Here is a 19,822-nt window from a genome sequence, read left to right as displayed (position 1 = left end):
CAGAACACAGGTAGTGGAGCAGACCGTCTCAGACAGTCTCAGGGCGGTTTCTCTATCCCGTCTCTGGGACAATAAAGTTGAAACTTGAACTTGAAAAGATCTCTGGCAAGTAATAGGACAGGGATACAATATGGTCCCAACAGAAGTAGAATTTGAACTTGACTATAACAACAGTGTGTAGGAACACACTCTTAGATCAGGACTATATGTTTTTGTGATTGGTTCAGTTTGCATGGTTTACTTGTTTGACCATGTATAGCACTATATGACAGAAGTTTATGACATCATTTTAGGACATCATATTGAGCTGTATCAGTAGCTCAATGACCATTAAAGCAACAGAAACATTATAGCAGACATTTAACAGAGTGTGGCTTTAATGATGTCAGTGTTTTACCTCAGGTCCTGGTGGGCCAGGAGGTCCCTGCGGTCCGATCTCACCCATTTTACCCTGTCAGAGCAGAGAGACATTAAACATTTTAAAAAGCACATGTACATCTGAGTTATCCGGTTGCAGGTGCGTGGGAATAATGTGATCACTTAAAAGAAAAGAGAAATCCGCACACTGCCCTTGCTCGAATTACTTATTTTATTAAAGCTTTAACCTGTCTGGGAACGGGGTTCTCACCAACAGCCAATGAAATTGCAGGGTGCCAAACATAAATCTCATAATTGAAATTTCTCAAACATACAAGTATTAGACACCATTTTAAAGATAAACTTCTCGTTAATCCAACCACAGTGTCCGATTTCAAAAAGGCTTTTTGGCGAAAGCAGAACTTATCATTATGTTAGGTCAGCAACTAGTCACAGAAAGCATACAGCCATTTTCCAACCAAAGAGAGGATTCACAAAAAGCAGAAATAGAGATAAAATTAATCACTAACCTTTGATATTCTTCATCAGATGACACTCCCGGGACAACATGTTACACAATACATGTATCTTTTGTTCGATCAAGTTCATATTTATATCCAAAAACCTCAGTTTACATTTGGCTTTGCCTCCAAAACATCCCGTGAATTTGCACAGAGCCACATCAATTATAGAAATACTCATAATAAACATTGATAAAACATACAAGTGTTATTCACAGAATTAAAGATAGACTTCTCCTTAATACAACCGCTGTGTCAGATTTCAAAATAACTTTACGGAAAAAGCAAACCATGCATCAAGCCAAACAGATATCTGCCATGTTGGAGTCTACAGAAGTCAGAAATAGCATTATAAATATTCACTTACCTTTGATGATCTTCATCAGAATGCACTCCCAGGAATCCCAGTACCACAATAAATGTTTGATTTGTTCGATAAAGTTAATCTTTATGTCCAAATACCTCCTTTTTGTTCGCGCGTTTAGCCCAGTAATCCAAATTCATGGCGCGCGATCACTAGGCGCAGACGAAAAGTCAAAAAGTTCCGTTACAGTCCGTAGAAACATGTCAAACGAAGTATAGAATCAATCTTTAGGATGTTTTTAACATAAATCTTCAAAAATGTTCCAACCGGAGAATTCCTTTGTCTTCAGAAATGCAATGGAACTGAAGCTAACTCTCACGTGAACGCCCATGGTCAGCTCATGGCACTCTGGGAGAGACCTTACTCAATCCCCTCTCATTCGCCCCCACTTCACAGTAGAAGCATCAAACAAGGTTCTAAAGACTGTTGACATCCAGTGGAAGCCTTAGGAAGTGCAATATGACCCCATATAGGCCAAGAGTTGAAAAACTACACACCTCAGATTTCCCACTTCCTGGTTGGATGTTTCTCAGGTTTTCGCCTTCCATATGAGTTCTGTTATACTCACAGACATCATTCAAACAGTTTTAGAAACTTCAGAGTGTTTTCTATCCAAATATACTAATAATATGCATATATTAGCAACTGGGACTGAGGAGCAGGCAGTTTACTCTGGGCACGCTTTCATCCAAACGTGAAAATGCTGCCCCTATCCCAAACAGGTTTTAAGTGATAGGAGCAAGAGCAGTGTGCAGGTTTCTCTTCTGTTTGAATTTAGAGCAAAGACACATGAAAACATCAACACAAAGTGGAAACATCAATGCCAAGCATCTCTCTCTTTTCTTCTTTCTCACTCTCACAAACAGATACCCACACACACACATAACGTACTGTATATTATATATACAAACAGACAGCCACATACACATAACGTACTGTATATTATATACACAAACAGACAGCCACACATGCATAACGTACTGTATATTATATACAAAAACAGACAGCCACACATGCGTAACGTACTGTATATTATATACAAAAACAGACAGCCACACATGCATAACGTACTGTATATTATATATACAGTACAAACAGCATGAGGTAGATAAAGGCTTGGCACTCAAAGTGTCAGTAGTGAGTCTTCACTCTATTTGACAGTTGCCAGTGTTTCTAAGGAGGCAGGCAAGCTGTGTGTGGTTGGTATTGTGTTGTCAAAACAAATATTCATATGTGTCACGCCTTGACCTTAGAGATCCTTTTAATTCTCTATTTGGTTAGGTCAGGGTGTGACTAGGGTGGGCAATCTATGTTTTCTATTTCTTTGTTGGCCGGGTATGGTTCCCAATCAGAGGCAGCTGTCTATCGTTGTCTCTAATTGGGGATCATACTTAGGCAGCCTTTTTTCCACCTTAGTTTGTGTAATCTTTTTTTTGTACTGTTGCTTTCCAGCCCTACAGAATTGTGCGTTTTGTTTTGTATTTGTTGTTTTTTGGGTGTCATCAATAAAAGAAAGATGTACGCCTACCACGCTGCACCTTGTTCCGATCCTTCCATCAACAAACGTAACAATATGGTCTTTATGTGATGTTACAGGGACTGACTGCCTGGCGTCTATAGAATTAAAGTCTATGGTTGATCACATTACGTACTGTATATTATATACATAAAAAGAGACCCACACACAGGTGCTAGAAATATGTTGTGTGAATTTGTCCTCATAGTTTTCCTGCAGGATGGTTTAGTTTCAGGCAGCTACAGTATATTGACTGTTAGTAACAACGTGCAGGTATTTAAAGTCTAAAAGGTACAGGGTGTTGACTGGAGTTATTCCATTAATTAAGTGCCAGTCTAATGGGTTAAAATGAGAAACACATATACACACACACATATACACACACATACACACTACACACACACACACACACTACGTACAGGTGGACCTGGTTTCCCACGGAGTCCAGGAGGTCCAGACAAGCCAGCAGCACCCTGGGAGTACAAACAGAAAAACACTTGTTAATTCTCCTATTGTCTCCATCACTCATTATATCACTCTCTTTTGTGTGTGTGTGTGTGTGTGTGTGTGCGTGCATAAGGGTGTGTGTGTGGGTGGGTGGGTGTGTGTGTGTTGTACAATGCAACAGGGACCTGAGAGTGTTTAGTCTAACTGTCAGCTCTCTGACAAGCAGCGCTGAGTTTTATCATCTCCATCTGTGTGAGTATTTATCATCAACGTACAGTAGCTTCATATCCATATTGCATGTGCTAAACCCAAACCTAGCCTTCTATCGTTGCCTATACATCTCCTATGCATGTATGGTATGCTAAGAGTTGGCTACAGCACTGCATACAGTATGTGTTTGAAACTAGCATCACAGCCGTGTTGACTGAGTAAAGACCCCTATGATGCATCTGGAGAATGTCCTGCTCATGATAAAAACAAATCAATGAATTATTCAGACTGATGGGAAATGTGTTGCGCTCCTACCTTGTCACCTTGGTAACCCATCTCTCCCGGTTCACCCCTTAGTCCAGGTTCGCCCTGAATGTTACAGCGTCACACAGAGATATAATACAACCATCCTGCTTACATCAGAGTACAGCGTTAACAACACAACAATACAATCCCACTGTTCAGGGGTTATGACCCATCCCTCAATAGTCAAGCAGCATTCAAGACCAACAGTTTAATGGAGGAACTGTGTAATTGTTAGGAAAGTAAAACAAACTCAGACAATTGTACTACAGAGCTGGAATGGGGAAACATTTAGCAAGGATTTACACAACACATTTCTATTTCTCATAGTAACAGCTACTGTACATAGACTACTGGCATGTACAGTAGCAGTCAAAAGTTTGGACACATCTACTCATTCAAGGGTTGTTCTTTATTTTACTATTTTCTAGAATAATAGTGAAGACAGCAAAACTATGAAATAACACATATGTAATCACATAGCAACCAAAAAAGTGTTAAAGAAATCAAAATATATTTTATATTTGAGATTCTTCAAAGTAGTCACCATTTGCCTTGATGACAGCTTTGCACACTCTTGGCATTCTCTCAACCAGTTTCACCTGGAATGATTTTCCAACAGTCTTGAAGGAGTTCCATATGCTAAGCACTTGTTTGCTGCTTTTCCTTCACTCTACTGTCCAATTCATCCAAAACCATCTCAATTGGGTTGAGGTCAGGTGATTGTGGAGGCCAGGTCATCTGATGCAGCACTCCATCACTCTACTTATTGGTCAAATAGCCCTTACATAGCCTGGAGGTGGGTTGGGTCATTGTCCTGTTGAAACAAATGATTGTCCCACTAAGCGCAAACCAGATGGGATAGCGTATCATTGCAGAATGCTTTGGTAGTCATGCTGGTTAAGTGTGCCTTGAATTCTAAATAAATCACAGACAGTGTCACCAGCAAAGCACCCCCACACCATCACACCTCCTCCTCCATGCTTCACAGTGGGAATCACACATGCGGAGATCATCTGTTTAGTTACTCTGCGTCTCACAAAGACATGGCAGTTGGAACCAAAAATCTCAAAATTGGACTCAATCAGTCCAAAGGACAGATTTCTACCAGTCTAATTTCCATTGCTCGTTTCTCTTGGCCCAAGCAAGTCTCTTCTTCTTATTGGTATCCTTTAGTAGTAGTTTCTTTGCAGCAATTCGACCATGAAGGCCTGATATGCGCAGTCTTCTCTGAACAGTTCATGTTGAGATGTGTCTGTTACTTGAACTCTGTGAAGCATTTATTTGGGCTGCAATTTCTGAGGCTGGTAATTCTAATAAACTTATCCTCTGCAGCACAGGTAACTCTGGGTCTTCCATTCATGTGGCGGTCCTCATAAGTGCCAGTTTCATCATAGCGCTTGATGGTTTTTGCGACTACACTTGAAGAAACTTTCAAAGTTCTTGACATTTTCCGTATTGACTGACCTTTATGTCTTGAAGTAATGATGGACTGTCGTTTCTCTTTGCTTATTTGAGCTGTTCTTGCCATAATATGGACTTGGTATTTTACTAATATCTTCTATATACCACACCTACCTTGTCACAAAACAACTGATTGGCTCAAACGCATTAAGAAAGAAATTACACAAATTAACTTTTAACAAGGCACACCTGTTGATTGGGTTTCTGTACAGCACTTTGTGACATCGGCTGATGTAAAAATGGATTTATAAATACATTTGATTGATTGACTGTCATTAAGGCAAAGGCTGGCTACTTTGAAGAATCTCAAATCTCAAATATATTTAGATTTGTTCAACACTTTTTTGTTTACTACATGATTCCATATGTGTTATTTCATAGTTTTCATAGTAGGTGTGTCCAAACTTTTGACTGGTACTGTATGTGCATATCAAATCATCATTCCTCTGTTCAGCTACTCCCATCCTATCCCATCATCCTCCCCATGTACTGGACACACACCCCACTCATACACACATTGGGCTAGGACATTCCCAGATACACTACAATAATATAAATATTTAGATCACCTTATCACCTTTCAATCCAGGCAGCCCCGCTTTTCCCGCCAGGCCCTGTCAGAGAGAGAACAAGAGAGGAGGGACTCCTCAGTGGCAGCCATTTTGAAAAGAGGCCAGACAGAGGAAGATACAGAGGCCGATATAAGAAATGACTTACTGGAGAGGAGAGGATAAGAGGACAGAAGAGAAGAGGAGAGGAAAGAGGACAAGAGGATAGGAGCAGATAGGAGAGAGAAGGAGGGGAGAGGAGAGGTGCAAGGAGGAGAGAGGAAGAGAGGAGAGAAGGAGAGGAGATGAGATGAGAGGAGAGGAGAGGAGAGAAGGAGAGGAGAGGGGAGGAGAGGAGAGAAATAATAGGAGAGATGAGGAGAGTATATGTGAGGAGGAAAGAAAAGGAGAGGAGAGAGAAGGAGAGGAGAGTACAGAGGAGGAGAGGATAGGAGAGGAGCGAGGAGAAGAGAAGAGGAGAGATGAGGAGAGTATAGGTGAGGATAGGAGAGGAGAGGGGAGGAGAAAGGAGGAGAAGAGTTGAGGAGAGGAGTTGAGGAGAGGAGTGAGGAGGAGAGGAAATGAGAGAGGAAGAGCGGATAGGAGATGATAGAAAAGGAGAGGATAGAGGAGGAGGAGGAGAGGAGAGGAGAGGAGAGAGGAGAGAGGAGGAGAGGAAAGGAGAGGAAAGAGAAGGAGAGGGGATGAGGGGGGAGAGTTACCATAGTTCCCACTATGCCAGTCAGTCCTCGCTGTCCCTCAAGTCCTGGGTCTCCCTGTAGAGAGAAGGAGCAGTGGGGTAAGATACAATACACACACACACACACACACACACACACACACACACACACACACACACACACACACACACACACACACACACACACACACACACACACACACACACACACACACACACACACACACACACACACACACACACACACACACACACACAAAGTATACAGTATATACAGTACATGCTCTGTGTTATGGGGACAGATTTTGAAGGATGTGTTTCACAGGATTATTTTGACACATGCATTTCTGTGAGCCAACACCTAGCTATGATGACTTCCAAGCTGTTCCTGTGCTGACACTAAAGCGCCCGTTTGGGGTTAGGCCATCCATGCGAGCGGACGCAGGACAGGACATCTAATCAGCTGCGACACGGAAATGGTAGGAGTGACCGGACACTGTGCTGCTGAACAAGGAGTCTTCTATTGCAGGCAGGCAGTGAAAGAGGCACATACTGTACTGTATGTTCTTTAGCACCGCACGGTTCATGATTAATTACTATTATAATTATGGTACTAATCATTGTAAGTACATTGACTTTGATAATTATGATGAGGAAGATCATGACGATGTTGTGTGCCCTCTCTCCCATTCGGCAGACTGATGTAGCAGGTTATCTGTGTAAGTGTAGCGTGGGACAGAGGGTCAGTTCTGTAAGTGGTTCCATGTGTTCCATGTGTACCGGTGTGGGTCTGTTTCCCATTACTGTGCTTTGAGGGGACTGTCATTAGCACCCCCTCGTCAGAGCCAGCCTGTACACCTGAACAGAGACCTCCGCCTCCTGCTGCTTAACCTCTACAACAATTTCCGTCAGCCGCTGTCACGGAAACCATTAAGGGTTGTTCACATTGTAAAACATGAGGAGTACCTTGGTAAATCATGACTTGTATGAAGACTACGTAGAAGAGTTACTATAAGATCAGCTGAGGATCAATTAGGGAAAGCAGTTGTAAAACATGGACTTGTTAAATGTTAAATCATCTGTTAAATCATCTGTTGTATTTATGGAGACGACAGAATAACAGATAAGCGCAGCTGAAGATTCATAATTGAAAGCAGTTGTGCTTCTCCATTAAATACATCTTTGTTCTACATGTTCTCCAGTTATTTCACCAGACATAGTGTAGGCTGTCAGTAGTTTGTTTGAAATAGCTATTTTTCCTTACAACTCATCTTATGGTCAGAGGCCACATGAGAAATAGTTCCCCAGTTCTTGCACCAGCCGTGCATTCTCCCATCACAAGGATCATTAAACCATGACAATCAGTACAAAATGATACACAATGGATGGCAGACCAAACCACACAAGACAACCAAGTCTGTCTGTCCAACACCAAGCAGACCTGATCCTCATGGCTGTTCTTTAGGATCATTCAGGCTCACTGCCACGACTTTGGTTATAAAGAAGCTCTCCAGAATTAGGTCACAATGCTTCAAGTAAAAATCTAGGAACAAATATGGAGCAACAAGAAGAGTTTTGGAACAGAGCACAGAACAGGAGGCGTGAGGAAAGAACGGAGGCTAGACAGGGTCTGGCCTGCATGTCTGTCTGCTGTCTGTCTCTCTCTCTGCCTCCTGCAGAAGGTTGGGGTGAGGTTGAAGTGGGGGGTGGTGGTGAGGTTAGAGAGATGGATATCAATCACATGAGGAGATGCCACCAATTTGTTTGAAATGTGAATTTGAAAGACTTCCTCATGGCGCGGGGCCCAGACAGGGTGACATGAGGAATCGGTCACCACGGCCACACTAGCCGGGTTCCTCTCACATTACTGAAGGCTGGAGGACATGTGATTCCAATTCCAGCGTGACGGAAGTGTCCCACATTCATAGAGCTGAATTCATATTTGTCTCTGCAGTGGGACCTACTTTCTCTGGGGCAAAGTGTCTGATGTAACAGAGCCCAGTACCGGCAGTCATTACTGTGGGCACACTATGGTCATCATTTCAACAAACCACCTATAACTTATAAGGCTTTATAGAGCATTCGTAGAGTATTTGTTAGCAGTTGAAGTCGGAAGTTTACATACACCTTAGCCAAATACATTTAAACTCAGTTTTTCACAATTCCTGACATTTAATCCTAGTAAAAATTCTGTCTTAGGTCAGTTAGGATCACCACTTCATTTTAATAATGTGAAATGTCAGAATAATAGTAGAGAGAATTATTTATTTAAGCTTTTATTTCTTTCATCACATTCCCAGTGGGTCAGAAGTTTACATACGCTCAATTAGTATATCGTAGCATTGCCTTTAAATTGTTTAACTTGGGTCAAACATTTTGGGTAGCCTTCCACAAGCTTCCCACAATTTGTTGGGTGTCACGTTCCTGACCTGTTTTCCTTTGTTTTGTATTTATTTTAGTTGGTCAGGGCTTGAGTTGGGTGGGTTGTCTATGGTTGTTTTCTATGTTGGGATTTTGTGTTCGGCCTGGTATGATTCTCAATCAGAGACAGCTGTCAATCGTTGTCCCTGATTGAGAATTATACTTAGGCAGCCAGGGTTTCACTTGTGTATTGTGGGTGTTTGTTCCTGTGGAGGTTTTGTTGCCACACAGGACGGTTTCGGTTTTGTCACGTTGGTTGTTTTTGTATTTTGAAGTGTTTTGTTGATTTTCATTAAAAGAATGAACACTAACCACTCTGCGTTTTGGTCCCCACCTTCTGTCAGCGAGGACAGCCGTAACAGAAACACCCACCACAAGAGGACCAAGCGGAGTGGAGAAGGGCAGCGACAGCAGCAGAGACAGACAGAGGAATGGACATGGGAAGACGTCTTGAACGGCAAGGGTTGCTACACATGGGAGGAGATCCTGGCTGGAAAGGATTGCCTCCCATGGGAACAGCTGGAGGCAGCGAGGAGAGCAGAGGCAACCGGAGAGAGGAACCGGAGGTATGAGGGTACGCGGCTAGGGGCTAAAGGGGAGTGTGGCGAAGCCGGGTTGGATACCTGAGCCAACTCCCCGGGCTTACCGTGGAGTGAGAGGGCGTCGTACTGGTCAGACACCGTGTTATGCGGTGGAGCGCACGGTGTCCCCAGTACGCGTGCTTAGCCCAGTGCGGGCTATTCCACCTTGCCGCACTGGTAGGGCTAGGTTGGGCATCGAGCCGGGTGCCATGAAGCCGGCCCAACATGGCACCGGCGTACATGGCACCAGCCTTACAGGTGGTGTCCCCGGTTCGCCTGCATAGCCCAGTGCGGGCTATTCCACCTCGCCGCACTGGCAGGGCTACGGGGACCATTCAACCTGGTAGGGTTGGGGAGGCTCGGTGCTCAAGAGCGCGTGTCCTCCTTCACGGTCCGGTATATCCGGCGCCACCTTCCCACCCCAGCCCAGTACCATCAGTGCCGACACCACGCACCAGGCTTCCAGTGCGTTTCCAGAGCCCTGTTCCTCCTCCACGCACTCTCCCTGTGGTGCGTGTCTCCAGCCCAGTGCCTCCAGTTCCGGCACCACGCACCAGGTCTACTGTGCGCCTCAGCAGGTCAGAGTCGGCCGTCTGCCCAACGCCGCCTGCGCTGCTTGCCTGCTCAGCGCTGCCCGAACTGTCTGCCTTCCCAGCGCTGTCTGAACTGCCTGCCTGCCCAGCGTGGTCTGAACTGTCTGCCTGCCCAGCGCTGCCCATCTGTCCCGAACCTTCAGAGCCATCCAGCCAGGACCAGCCAGTGCCGGCCAGCCAGGACCAGCCAGAGCCGTCCAGCCAGGACCAGCCAGAGTCGTCCAGCCAGGACCAGCCAGAGCCGTCCAGCCAGGACCAGCCAGAGCCGTACAGCCAGGACCAGCCAGAGCCGTCCAGCCAGGACCAGCCAGAGCCGTCCAGCCAGGACCAGCCAGAGCCATCCAGCCAGGACCAGCCAGAGCCAGCAAGCCAGGAGCTGCCAGCCAGCCAGGAGCTGCCGGAGCCAGCCAGCCAGAATCCGCCAGAGCCTTCCGCCAGCCAGGATCCGCCAGAGCCTTCCGCCAGCCATGATCCGCCAGAGCCTTCCGCCAGCCAGGATCCGCCAGAGCCTTCCGCCAGCCAGAATCCGCCAGAGCCTTCCGCCAGCCAGGATACGCCAGAGCCTTCCGCCAGCCAGGATCCGCCAGAGCCAGCCGCCAGCTAGAATCCGCCAGAGCCAGCCAGCCAGGATCTGCCAGAGCCAGCCAGGATCCGCCAGAGCCAGCCAGCCAGGATCCGCCATGGCCAGGATCCGCCCCTCAGTCCGGTGCTGCCCCTCAGTCCTGTGCTGCCCCTCAGTCCAGTGCTGCCCCTCAGTATGGTGCTGCACCTCAGTCCGGTGCTTCCCCTCAGTCCGGTGCTTCCCCTCAGTCCGGTGCTGCCCCTCAGTCTGTTACTGCCCTTTGGAATAGTGGGATTGACATGGAGGGTGGATATTGGGAGGAGGCCACGGAAGCGGGGGTTGACTATGGTGGGGTGGGGACCACGACCAGCGCCAGAGCCGCCACCGTGGACAGACGCCCACCCAGACCCTCCCCTAGACTTTGTGCTGGTGCGCCCGGAGTTCGCACCTTAAGGGGGGGGGGGGTTCTGTCACGTTCCTGACCTGTTTTCCTTTGTTTTGTATTTATTTTAGTTGGTCAGGGCGTGAGTTGGGTGGGTTGTCTATGGTTGTTTTCTATGTTGGGATTTTGTGTTCGGCCTGGTATGATTCTCAATCAGAGACAGCTGTCAATCGTTGTCCCTGATTGAGAATCATACTTAGGCAGCCAGGGTTTCACTTGTGTTTTGTGGGTGTTTGTTCCTGTGGAGGTTTTGTTGCCACACAGGACGGTTTCGGTTTTGTCACATTGGTTGTTTTTGTATCTTGAAGTGTTTTGTTGATTTTCATTAAAAGAATGAACACTAACCACTCTGCGTTTTGGTCCCCACCTTCTGTCAGCGAGGACAGCCGTAACATTGGGTGAATTTTGGCCCATTCCTCCTGACAGAGCTGGTGTAACTGAGTCAGGTTTGTAGGCCTCCTTGCTCGCAAACGCTTTTTCAGTTCTGCCCACAAATTTTCTATGGGATTGAAGTCAGGGCTTTGTGATGGCCACTCAAATACCTTGACATTGCTGTCCTTAAACCATTTTGCCACAACTTTTGAAGTTTGCTTGGGGTCATTGTCCATTTGGAAGACCCATTTGTGACCAAGCTTTAACTTCCTGACTGATGTCTTGAGATGTTGCTTCAATATATCCACATCATTTTCCATCCTCATGACGCCATCTATTTTATGAAGTCCATCAGTCCCTCCTGCAGCAAAGCACCCCCACAACATGATGCTGCCACCCCCGTGCTTCACGGTTGGGATGGTGTTCTTCGGCTTGCAAGCCACCCCCTTTTTCCTCCAAACATAACGATGGTCATTATGGCCAAACAGTTCTATTTTTGTTTCATCAGACCAGAAGACATTTCTCCAAAAAGTATGATCTTTGTCCCCATGTGCAGTTGCAAACCGTAGTCTTGCTTTTTTATGGCGGTTTTGGAGCAGTGGCTTCTTCCTTGCTGAGCGGCCTTTCAGGTTATGTCGATATGGGACTCGTTTTACTGTGGATATAGATACTTTGTACCTGTTTCCTCCAGCATCTTCACAAGGTCCTTTGCTGTTCTGGGATTGATTTGCACTTTTCACACCAAAGTACGTTCATCTGTAGGAGACAGAATGCGTCTCCTTCCTGAGCGGTATGACGGCTGCGTGGTCCCATGGTGTTTATACTTGCGTACTATTGTTTGTACAGATGAACGTGGTACCTTCAGGAGTTTGGAAATTGCTCCCAAGGATGAACCAGACTTGTGGAGGCACTGAGTTTGAAGGTAGGCCTTGAAATACATCCACAGGTACACTTCCAATTGACTCACATGATGTCAATTAGCCTATCAGACACTTCGAAAGCCATGACATAATTTTCTGGAATTTTCCAAGCTGTTTAAAGGCACAGTCAACTCAGTGTATGTAAACTTCTGACCCACTGGAATTGTGATACAGTGAAATAATCTGTCTGTAAACAATTGTTGGAAAAATTACTTGTGTCATGCACAAAGTAGATGTCCAAACAAACTTGCCAAAACTATAGTTTGTTTAACAAGAAATTTGTGGAGTGGTTGAAAAACAAGTTTTAATGACTCCAACCTAAGTGTATGTAAACTTCCGACTTCAACTGTAGTCCTTACAAACCATTAACGAAGGCTACATTAGGCCTTTGAAAGTAATGATCCATTCATCTGTCTGATTTCAGACAGGGAGACATTGTGGACGTTGAGCTTCCTAGTCGAGCGCTGTTATTCACAAGATCATCTTTGAGAGATATTTCATGTAAAGTACCTGCTCTTACAATAAAGTTGAACATCTCATTCCAATGTCATGGGAATTAATATGGAGTTGGTCCCGCCTTTGCTGCTATCACAGCCTCCATTCTTATGGGAAGGCTTTCCACTAGATGTTGGAACATTGCTGAGGGGACTTGAGTCCATTCAGCCACAAGAGCATTAGTGAGGTCGGGCATTGATGTCAGGTAATTAGGCTTGGAACAAAGTTGACACAGAATCGTCTAGAATGTCATTGTATGCTATAGCATTAAGATTTCTTTTCACTGGAATTAAGGGGCCTAGCCTGAACCATGAAAAACAGCCCCAGACCATTATTTCTCCTCCACCAAACTTTACAGTTGGCACTATGCATTCGGGCAGGTAGCGTTCTCCTGGCATCCGCCAAATCCAGATTTGTCTGTCGGACTGCCAGATGGTGAAGTGATATTCATCACTCCTGAGAATGCGTTTCCACTGCTCCAGAGTCCAACTGCAGCAAATTTTACACCACTCCAGCCGACGCTTGCCATTGCGCATGGTGATCTAAGGCTTGTGTGTGGCTGTTTGGCCATGGAAACCCATTTCATGAAGCTTCCAACGAACAGTTATTGTGCTGTACGTGTACTTTACATGGACTACTGTATCAATATCCTACAAATGTAGCCTCCAATTTTTGTCACAGCTGGATTAGATAGAGCAGGCTGCTTTTCCCCAGCAGGCCTAACCTCCAGCAGCCTGACCTGACCATGTCCAGTCATGTCCTGTCCTGTCCAGAGAGAAGAGGTTGATTTGTAGGGATAGGTCAGAGTCATTCATCTGAGTCAAATCAGAAACCTGGAGGGCTGGGGGCCATGCTGCCTGGTGGGCATCTTGTCACAGTAGTCAAGTCAATTTACAGTTAAGTTACGGTATAGAGGTTGAGTTACGACCGGCTGCTGTGACTATGGCTGAGGAAACTCTCTCTTTTTGTCTCTGTGCTCTCTCTCCCTATCTCTCACTCAGACAAAGTTATGAGTCATTTTTTGTCTGTTCAATTATGATGTTGTTCAGAGTGAATGTATATTTGTGTTTCTGACATCTGGGTTTTTTCTGGAAAATCATGATTTTAGTTTTTTGAAATATACTACCAGGGCCCAATCATGGCAATCTTTCTCTAGAATGTTAAGGTTCTGTTGAAGACCTTCTTTGGTTGGTGATAGAAGAACCAAATCATTAGCATATAGCAGGTATTTTACATGTGTCAAATAGTGTACTGGGGCTGGAGAATGGTCCAACATGTCTGCTAATTTATTGATATAAATGTTGAAAAGGTTTGGACTCAAACTGCAGCCTTGTCTCACACCTCGACATTGTGAAAATAATTCTGTTCTTTGGTTTTAGATTTTTATTGCACACTTGTTATCTGTGTACGTACATTTTGTTAAGTCATACACCTTAATGGTCCAACATGTGCTTTACAGGCCTACAAGCCTTTGGCAGGTCATGGTGCAGCACTAAGCATTGCACAGTAGCAGGCATGGTGAGGAATATGTTGTTGCCATTCAAAACAAATGACCTCGGATTGAGAATTTGCATGGTGCCTGAAAGCACTGGCACTAGCTAGATATTTCCAAGTATTAAAGCAAGTCAGAGCAGATTCCCCATTCATCAAACATTTAACTCTCCCAGTATCCAAAGCATCATCAAAACATCTAATCTACATACAAATATTGGTTTAGCTTGATGTGTTTATAATACACTGTATGAGAGAAGTACTGTAGAGAGTAATCAACAGCATCAGACCCTACTACATCCCATCTTCCCTGAACTGCATCAAAATCAAACATACCAGAATGAATGAATGAGAAAATGAATGAATGTACACTACATTCAAAGTCAGTGGTAAGATCCTACTGTAGTCAACCTCTAGAACACTAAACACACAATGTCATAAAGCTAAAAACGATGGATCTTGATCAAAACACAACAGATGAATTAAGACATGGTGTGTAATGTAATGTTGTGTGATACTCACCCTTAGGCCAGGAAAGCCCCCCATGCCAGCACCTCCAGCAAGCCCCTGTAAAAGAGCCCAGGAACATCATGAGTACAGGGTAACAATGCACATACACACACACACACACACACACACACACAAACCACACATGCATGCCTGCACGCACCCACCCACCCACCCACGCACGCACGCACGCACACGCGCACACACACAAACCACGCACGCACGCACGCGCACACACACACACACACACACAGGATAATAAAGCTTTTCTCCAAATGACTATATCATGCAGGCTGGCACACCCAGATACAGCTAATCATACTACACAACTCTCTTCTTCACTGCTTGTAAGTCTACATTAAACAATGCTTTTACAGTGGTTTTACAGTGTATTTACAGTGCTTTTACAGTGGTTTTACAGTGTATTTACAGTGCTTTTTAAATGAATAAAAAGGCTCAGAACAAACAGAAGAGAAGAAACAAAGTTGATCATCTGCAGCATACTTTTGCGGCTCAATAAAGATATCCCCTCTAACTGCTGTTCTGAATGAACTCTGCCCGACACATCCCCACTAATCTTAATGGATTACATATCATCTCAACACATTGAGCTCTAAGACGTTACAGACCGCTGGGCCTGGGCTGAGCTCATCCATCCAGAGGTATACAGTACATTTACACGCACACTAATAATTCGATATTACAGTTTTTCTCAATTGTTTACACACTAAAACTGGCCCATGAGGCACATTGACCCAAACCTGTATCTCATTTAGTAGAACCATCCACCAAATCTGCAATACTACTGGCACATGTTTTGTTTAACACTCAGCTTGCAATTCTATAACAAATATCTGGGAAAATACAACACACAATTATCTACCTTTGGTACAATCTTCACAACTAAGATATCTTGTGTGTAAATGAAAAACAACACTGTTCAACAAACTAAGCTCAATTACCAATTGATCACCTTCACATGTGCAAACACTAATTACGTAAATGTTCACTTTGCAATCAGACCTTTGGTATGGATAAACAGGCCACAGGTGAGTACTCCTGTGTTTCGAGAACAACGGAAGCAAACTTGGTAGAGGTAGAGGTATAGGTGGAGGTGGAGGTAGAGGTAGAGGTGGAGGTAGAGGTGGAGGTATAGGGGGATGTGGAGGTAGAGATGGAGGTAGAGGTATAGGTGGGATAGAGGTGGAAGTATAGGTAGAGGTGGGGGTAGAGGTAGAGATGGAGGTATAGGTGGAGGTGGGGTAGAGGTAGAGATAGAGGTAGAGGTAGAGGTATAGTTAGAGGTGGGGGTAGAGGTAGAGGTGGAGGTAGAGGTGGAGGTGGAGATGGAGGTATAGGTAGAGGTAGAGGTGGAGGTGGAGGTATAGGTGGAGGTGGAGGTAGAGGTGGAGGTATAGGTAGAGGTGGAGGTATAGGTAGAGGTGGAGGTGGAGGTGGAGGTATAGGTAGGGGTATAGGTAGAGGTGGAGGTATAGGTAGAGGTGGAGGTATAGGTAGAGGTGGAGGTGGAGGTATAGGTAGAGGTGGAGGTAGTGGTAGAGGTGGAGGTGGAGGTATAGGTGGAGGTGGAGGTGGAGGTATAGGTGGAGGTGGAGGTATAGGTAGAGGTGGAGGTATAGGCAGAGGTAGAGGTGGAGGTAGAGGTGGAGGTGGAGGTATAGGTAGAGGTGGAGGTATAGGTAGAGGTGGAGGTGGAGATGAGGTGGAGTGGAGGTAGAGATGTAGGTGGGAGTAGAGGTAGAGATGGAGGTAGAGGTGGAGGTGGATGTAGAGATGGAGGTGGGGGTAGAGGTAGAGGTGGAGGTAGAGATGGAGGTGGAGGTATAGGCAGAGATGGAGGTATAGGTAGAGGTGGAGGTATAGGTGGAGGTGGAGGTGGAGGTATAGGTAGAGGTATAGGTAGAGGTATAGGTAGAGGTGGAGGTAGAGGTAGAGGTGGAGGTGGAGGTGGAGGTAGAGGTAGAGGTGGAGGTATAGGTAGAGGTGGTGGTAGAGGTAGAGGTGTAGGTATAGGTAGAGTTGGGGGTAGAGGTAGAGGTGTAGGTAGAGGTGGGGGTAGAGGTAGAGGTGGAGATGGAGGTAGAGATGAGGTAGAGGTGGAGGTGGAGGTGGAGGTAGAGGTTGGGGTAGAGGTGGAGGTGGAAGTAGAGGTGCGGGTAGAGGTAGAGGTGGAGATGGATGTAGAGATGAGGTAGAGGTTGAGGTGGAGGTGGAGGTAGAGATGGAGGTAGAGGTAGAGGCAGAGGTGGAGTTGGAGATGGGGGTAGAGGTAGAGTTATATGTAGAGGTTGTGGTAGAGGTAGAGGTAGAGGTGGAGGTAGAGATAGAGGTAGAGGTGGAGGTGGAGTTGGAGTAGGGGGTAGAGGTAGAGTTATATGTAGAGGTTGTGGTAGAGGTAGAGGTAGAGGTGGAGGTATAGTTAGAGGTGGTGGTAGAGATAGAGGTGGAGGTGTAGTTAGAGGTGGTGGTAGAGGTGGAGGTAGAGGTGGGGGTAGAGGTGGAGGTGGAGGTGGGGGTAGAGGTGGAGGTGGAGGTGGGGGTAGAGGTGGAGGAGGAGTGGAGGTAGAGAGGGAGGTAGAGGGGGAGGTGGAGGTGGATGTGGGGGTAGAGGTGGAGGTGGAGGTAGAGGTGCGGGTAGAGGTAGAGGTGGAGATGGATGTAGAGATGAGGTAGAGATTGAGGTGGAGGTGGAGGTAGAGATGGAGGTAGAGGTAGAGGTAGAGGTGGAGGTGGAGTTGGAGTTGGAGATGGGGGTAGAGGTAGAGTTATAGATAGAGGTTGTGGTAGAGGTAGAGGTGGAGGTATAGTTAGAAGTGGTGGTAGAGGTAGAGGTGGAGGTATAGGTGGAGGTAGAGATGGGGGTAGAGGTGGAGGTGGAGGTGGGGGTAGAGGTGGAGGAGGAGTGGAGGTAGAGAGGGAGGTAGAGGGGGAGGTGGAGGTGGATGTGGGGGTAGAGGTGGAGGTGGAGGTAGAGGTGGGGGTAGAGATGGATGTTGAGGTGGGGGTAGGTAGAGATGGAGGTGGATGTGGAGGTAGAGGTGGGGGTAGAGGTGGAGGTGGAGGTAGAGTGGGAGGTGGGGGTAGAGATGGATGTGGAGGTGGGGGTAGGTAGAGGTGCAGGTGGGGGCAAAGGTGGAGGTGGTGGTAGAGGTGGTGGAGGTGGAGGTGCTGGTAGAGGTGGTGGTAGAGGTGGAGGTGGGGGTAGAGATGGATGTGGAGGTGGGGGTAAGTAGAGGTGGAGGTGGGGGTAAAGGTAGAGGTGGTGGTAGAGGTGGAGGTGGAGGTGGAGGTAGAGGTGGTGGTAGAGGTGAAGGTGGAGGTGGGGGGAAGAGGTAGAGGTGATGGTGGGGGTAAAGGTGGAGGTGGTGGTAGAAGTAGGTAGAGGTGGAGGTGGTGGAGGTGGTGGTGGTGGTAGAGATGGAGGTGGAGGTGGTGGTAGAGGTGGTAGAGGTGGAGGTGGTGGTAGAGGTGGTGGTAGAGGTGGTAGAGGTGGAGGTGGAGGTAGAGGTGGTGGTAGAGGTGGTGGTAGAGGTGGTGGTAGAGGTGGAGGTGGAGGTGGTGGAGGTGGAGGTGGTGGTAGAGGTGGAGGTGGAGATGGTGGTAGAGGTGGTGGTAGAGGTGGTGGTAGAGGTGGTGGTAGAGGTGGTAGAGGTGGAGGTGGTGGTAGAGGTGGAGGTGGAGGTGGTGGTAGAGATGGAGGAGGAAGACCAAGAACAAGGAGAGTAATCTCTGATGATATTTGAGCGACTGTGAAAATATCACCTGTGATGATGAAAATCTGTGGCCAGACCAAAACAACAGACATGACGGATTTTGTTTTCTCAATGGAGTATTTGTTTCTTGATTTATGATTTAGATTTGACAGTTTCTTTATCTATACAATTGATCTAACATACAGTACAGTAGTACAAATAGGAATATTTTTCTTCCTTTACATTGGCAAAATATATTTACTGTATGTTTGCATGTTTACTGTATGTGTGCTTATTGTTTGATGTATTGAGTCATGTTGAAATATAAAACATAAAAATGTTTTGCATTTGTGTTCATTTCTTGTTTGAGTACACACAAACAATATACAGTATAACAACATCTTAACTGTACACTGAAAAAGGTTCTGATAGTAGTGTTTTGAATACGTCACATTAGTGTTATCTCGGTTGTCACTTTAATTTTCTATTTTACTTCACCTTTATTTAACCAAGGAGGCCAGTTGAGAACAAGTTCTCATTTACAACTGTGACCTGGCCAAGATGAAGCAAAGCAGTGCGACAAAAACAACACAGAGTTACACATGGGATAAACAATCGTACAGTCAATAACACAACAGAAAAATCTATATGCAGTGTGTGCAAATGAAGTAAGGAGGTAAGGCAATAAATAGGCCAATAGTGGCGAAGTAATTACAATTTAGCAATTTACACTGTAGTAAAAAATGTGCAGATGAGGATGTGCAAGTAGAAATACTGATGTGCAAAAGAGCAGAAAAACAAAAACAAATATGGGGATGAGGTAGGTAGTTAGATGGATGGGCTATTTACAGATGGGCTAAGTTAGATCCATTTGATGTGTGTGTGTTTCATTTTGTGCTGGGAGTACATGATTTTGATTACTGTGTTTAATTTTGCAAGATGTCTGTGGGGTTTGGGCAAATTGGCTAAATGTTTTGTGTTTTGTGTTTAGAGTTTTGAGTACCTGATATGTAGTTTCAGAAAATGTGTGTTAACAATTTGGAAAAACTGATTATGGCACTTGGTCAAGTATGGCATTAGTCATGTAAAAACCTTACTCTGCTTATCTTAATCTGCATCAGGTCATAATCGAAGTAAGTATACACCAATTAAAACACCTGGCTTTCTGAGCAATCTTTCCAATTGTTAGGACATGTAAAGGCCTGAATCAGAGTTCCAGCAGTGTATTTAATCTGTGCATGTGCTAGCACCAGCAGTGTATTTGATCTGTGCATGTGCTAGCACCAGCAGTCTAT

At 45.6% G+C, this 19,822-nt stretch overlaps 1 protein-coding gene across 2 annotated transcripts in view; it reads right to left on the bottom strand.

Moving 5' to 3' along the window:
• The window catches only part of LOC129810766 (collagen alpha-1(XXIV) chain-like), a 234,889-nt gene that overhangs the window by 132,036 nt on the left and 83,031 nt on the right, over nt 1–19,822 (bottom strand). For both annotated transcript variants that reach the window (XM_055861629.1, XM_055861630.1), the window contains exons 14-19: nt 14,830–14,874; nt 6,453–6,506; nt 5,752–5,796; nt 3,731–3,784; nt 3,178–3,231; nt 398–451 (exon numbers count right to left, since the gene is read on the bottom strand). In XM_055861629.1, coding sequence (XP_055717604.1) covers nt 398–451; nt 3,178–3,231; nt 3,731–3,784; nt 5,752–5,796; nt 6,453–6,506; nt 14,830–14,874 — 306 coding nt within the window. The remainder of the gene's footprint in view (nt 1–397; nt 452–3,177; nt 3,232–3,730; nt 3,785–5,751; nt 5,797–6,452; nt 6,507–14,829; nt 14,875–19,822) is intronic.

The sequence above is a fragment of the Salvelinus fontinalis genome, chromosome 14 (genome assembly GCF_029448725.1).
Source record: "Salvelinus fontinalis isolate EN_2023a chromosome 14, ASM2944872v1, whole genome shotgun sequence".
Lineage (NCBI taxonomy): Eukaryota > Metazoa > Chordata > Actinopteri > Salmoniformes > Salmonidae > Salvelinus > Salvelinus fontinalis.
The sequence above is the reverse complement of the archived record's forward strand: the minus strand, read 5'-3'. Positions and strand labels throughout refer to the sequence as shown.